At 39.9% G+C, this 4,530-nt stretch overlaps 1 protein-coding gene across 2 annotated transcripts in view; it reads left to right on the top strand.

Annotated features, from left to right (window-relative positions):
- The first annotated feature begins 2,059 nt into the window (after positions 1-2,059).
- Positions 2,060-4,530, top strand: part of atl2 (atlastin GTPase 2) — a 14,072-nt gene continuing 11,601 nt past the window's right edge. For both annotated transcript variants that reach the window (XM_034897881.1, XM_034897880.1), the window contains exon 1: positions 2,060-2,219. In XM_034897881.1, coding sequence (XP_034753772.1) covers positions 2,147-2,219 — 73 coding nt within the window. In that variant the 5' untranslated portion in view covers positions 2,060-2,146. The remainder of the gene's footprint in view (positions 2,220-4,530) is intronic.

Raw genomic sequence — 4,530 nt, 5'->3', positions numbered from 1 at the left:
CCTCTATACCATCCGGACACATACTAGACAGTCCCCACATCTGGAGTTTAGTACTGGCCTTATGGGGGTTATGTCACTGTTCTCTGACCCTCTCTCTAAATTTATCAGGACTTGTGTCATCACGTGTGTCTCTCATATTTCTTCAGGCCAGCTAAGAATAGAAAAGCACTGACACAGATTAACACAGTTAGTCTCTCTCACCTCACTCTTTCTATAAAAACTAATTATTTTACATCTGTTGCTCTTTCAACCATGAACCTCCTCCTTCTCTGTGTGTATTGACCTTTTTGTATGTTTGACTATGGATGACGGGGGAACCTGCAGACCAAATGAATGGCCACGACAATCCTGATCTATAGTGGGACATTTGCTGAGCATTAAGGGGGTTGTTATGGAAGGTGATTAACAGTTTGACTGCTGGACCCAGATTCTGTTGTCTATTTTCCCAGCAAGACTTTCAAAGACCAAAGTTTAAAATCTGGTACATTCCTTGACAGGAAGTTATATCTGTGACTCTGACTGTGCAGTTGCACAGGAAAGACAAGAGAGTCCTTCAATGACTCCCAAATGTCACATCTAATCCCGGGATGGAGCAGGATCTCCTGGAAATGTGGGGTTGTCCCTCAGAGAGAGAGAGAAAGAGAGAGAGAGAGTGTCGATCCAGCACTCATCAGACACCCTATCACAGTAAGCCAACTAAAACCTGATTGGCTCATGTGCAGGGTTACTTAAGTTTAGCTTTGAATCTATCCTCAATTTGCCTATCCTTTCTCCTCTGTCTCTGCCTCCTCAGCTGTATATAAATATATAAACTGACCATGTTGATGTGTGTGTCAAGGTCATATTAGTTAGAATTGGAAAGTTTTAACAAGCTACCTTTGATTACTTTCAGATTAGCATTTAGATTAGCGCAATGCCAATACAAACACACCTCACTGCTGCAGCTAATGCTAAAAAGACTAAATCATAAAGACTGGTGACTAACACACATGACAAATAATTTAAGACAAATAGACAAAATTTTGTCTAAATTTAATTTAGACAAATAACTATCTGCTCAGTCAGCAGATAGTCTTTCCACAATGCCAGTACATAATGCTGCACATGAACAGCTGCGTAAACACATGAAGCCAGTGTATCCACTGAGGTAAAGAGCTTTTATGACATTATCAGTTATCATCATGAAAGTTCAAACACCATAAAGGAAATAAGTGAAGTACAACATATTTGCACTGCTTCACAGATATTTGTCTTAACGCAGCAGGTGAGACTTATCTTTACTGAGGGCAGTCTGCTTATGAAAGCCAAATTAACCTTCATCAAGTGAGATATCTCACTCAAAATCACAAATATCAACCTCATTGCCCTAGAAAAGCCATAATTGTTAGTATTCATCCTCAGGAGACCATGCATGTCTATGTAATACAAACATGTAATAATTTGACATGTATGCTCATGTTGCTTATGCCAGAACCCAAACAAAATAGAAGAAAGTGAGTGTAGACAGTTTAGACACAGACGGGTTGAGGAAATGGATCCAATTTCCTCCAAGATTCCTATCTCACATTCTTGGGAAGGGAATAATGATCAATGGGGATTGCAAGCCTGAATTCAGAATGTGCTTTATCGGCCAAATATGTGTACTGTACACATAGGCCTAAAGTACAAGAAATGTCGGTATTTTTTTGCACTCTACTTACACAGAAATAGACATGGGCTAGAGCTAAGAACAAGGACAAGTGAAACAATGATAGGTAAAATGTAAAGTAAAAGTAGGAAAACAAGATAGCCTACATAAAAATATACAGGTCTATATAAAAATCCATGAACAACATATGTTTAGGTCAAGGCCTATAGGCTATAAGTCAGATTGTTTCTGTAAGTTGTTAACAGTGCATATGTGTAAAACTATAAAACAAGCCTAGCCTACATCATTTCTAACCGACTAGTGTCAAAGAAAAAGAACATGTGCTTTAGATACATTTTTGAAACTAATTGCTGTTTGCTTAAAGCATAGGCCTAGTTTGCATTCTGGTACTTTACCCAGCTGCAGCAGCCTCGGGGGGCATCGACTTCAGCAGTTATCGTGAGAGAAAAAAAAGAAGGTTACTTTGACGTCAGCCACGTCAGATTTCAGTAGTCCAAGATGGCGGAGGTGAGCGGGTTGAGGAGCCGAAATCACTTCGAGCCCAACTGCAAAAGCCGAGTCGTTGACGAAGGTAAACGGTTGTTGGTTTTGTCGAGTAGATGTGTAACAGTAAACCAATTGAGGAGTGCGAAGTAGAGAAGCGGAGGATTCAATTTAAACGTTTTTTTTGTGGTATCTGTCGCCTTTGTCTTTCCGCTAGCCTGTTTTCAGTTAGGGACCCGCGGTGTCCTGAAAAATGTGGTACCCCCTGCCAGATTGCGTATCCCCTAACGTAGCTTTGCAAACACAGTGTTAAAACAGTCCGTACTGTGTGAATATTAACGCTAGCTTAAAGGAGATACATGTTGTCGTTGTGTTTTCGCTCTTTCAAAACATGTTTTCTGTCTGTAACTTAAGCTGAAAAGCTGTTGAGTGACAGTGATTCTGACCCGGACTCAAACCGCGACACCTGTCAGCTCATTTGTCCGGCCGTCACTTTCACCTGGCCCATTAAACACTAGCGGCTTGTCTGTGGTTGATTGTCTGTACATCTGCCTGTAGCTGCATAGTCACCCTGTATGGGTTTCAAGTGCATTTGTTTCTGAACTTTGAAACAGTCCGCTTTATGCAACTCCCGCTTTCTGGGATGGGGGTTTTCTGCCTAACGAACTACACACAACACATAGCTAGTTACGTTAATCTTCTCACCCCACTAAAGACTCAGATATTTTTAAATATCCTATTATTAGTCTGTCCAGTATGCCAGCAGACTTATACACTTATTTGCTAAGCTAATTTTGTCCCCTGAATACAATTAAATACAGAAGTGTGATAGCATATTACATTTTAGTATTTATAAATCACAACAAAAAAGAAGTAGGCCATAGTGATTAACACACTATTGACTCTAGTATAAAATGAATAGCCTTCATGTCACAACTGGTGCCGACTTTTCTGCAATGAGGTATGCAGGATCCAGACTCAAGTGTGGTGTTGATATTCAATATCTCATGATGGGATATACTTTTACTGAGAATTGTGAAAACGTAAATTGGATTTAAAGCAGTGCATATTTATGCTTTGACATTTGAAGTTGGGGAAAGGAGGCAACTGCCAGGGCCTGTTTCTCATGAATCGAGTAGTTAATTGACTGAAAAGTTTGCAACATCAACAATAACTATGATAATTGATTAGCCTTATCAATAATACGTTGCTTAATCAAGCTGGCAATCAAATGGCAAATAGCTTTATACTGCTTTGGACTGTCGGATAATATAAGGCTTTTTGAAAATGTCACCTTGGGCTCCTTTAAACTTGTTACAGGCTGTTTTAACAAATACACTTTTTGTTGACATTTTATACACCAAGAAATTAGTTGACGAATTGACTAAAGTTATTGTTGTTGTATCAACCGAAAAGAGAAAAACAGTCTGATATCCTTTTCCTCTAGTCTTTACAAGGCTAAACCTTGTAAAGAGTTGTAAGCAAACGGTAAACTGTCAGTTTCCAAGGCTCATCACTGAGATATAGTCCGGATGACTCATTTTATCATGGTAACCTGTATGTCTACTTTCACACAGGCCAGCTGATTCTGTGGCAACAACATTCAATAACTGCTGCTGCTGCTCTTAGTCTGCACTTTGTCCTCACAGACTCCCGATTGGTGTTCTTGCTGCAATTGAACATTTGCCCTCCTTGACTCTTGTCCAGGGAGGCTGTGTCAGGTTGTCTATTGATGCTGGTGTGCAGGCTAGTCAGTGAACTTGCATCTTAATAGGCTTCCGCATCTTCTTTCATAAACTCAGTCCTTGCAGTCTTGTTGTCTTGACATATAATAAACATATGTTGCCTTGTCACTCAAAGGCATAGCCTGGATGTTAAAAGAGGGTGTTGAAACCCTGCTTGAGAAGCACTGGCATTAATAATCAATGCTGCAACAGTAGAGGGAAGATTATTGCATGACATTTTTCCTGCTTTCTAAACACTTAAAGTGCCAATGTTCTTTCTTACGGTCCAAATATGAAGTGGCTCAAACAAGACATCAGAAAATATTTAACATAATCTTGCTTGCAGAATATTTGTCACTGACTAATTTAGCAGCAGTGCATTTTCCTTGCATGCCTCAACTTTACCACCAAAGGTTTAACCCCTTTTATTCATTTCCTACACCAAATCTATTCAAGGAAATAAGAAATAGTCTCTTTATACTATAAAAACTCCCATATTTAGACAGCTGTTAAGTGGACCATGGCCTCTAGCTGCCTCAGATATAGTGCAGGAGTCCAGAGAAGGGAGATCTCATTTGGGACAGTGCTGAGATGTAGGCCTAGGCTAGCTTGCGTAGCCACTATTCTTGCCATGCATAGTTAAAGATAGGTAGGTGTGTGTGTGTGTGTGTGTGT

Source organism: Etheostoma cragini, chromosome 17 (genome assembly GCF_013103735.1).
Source record: "Etheostoma cragini isolate CJK2018 chromosome 17, CSU_Ecrag_1.0, whole genome shotgun sequence".
In the NCBI taxonomy this organism is placed as follows: domain Eukaryota; kingdom Metazoa; phylum Chordata; class Actinopteri; order Perciformes; family Percidae; genus Etheostoma; species Etheostoma cragini.
Note: the sequence above shows the minus strand (reverse complement) of the source record. Positions and strands in the feature narration are given on the sequence as shown.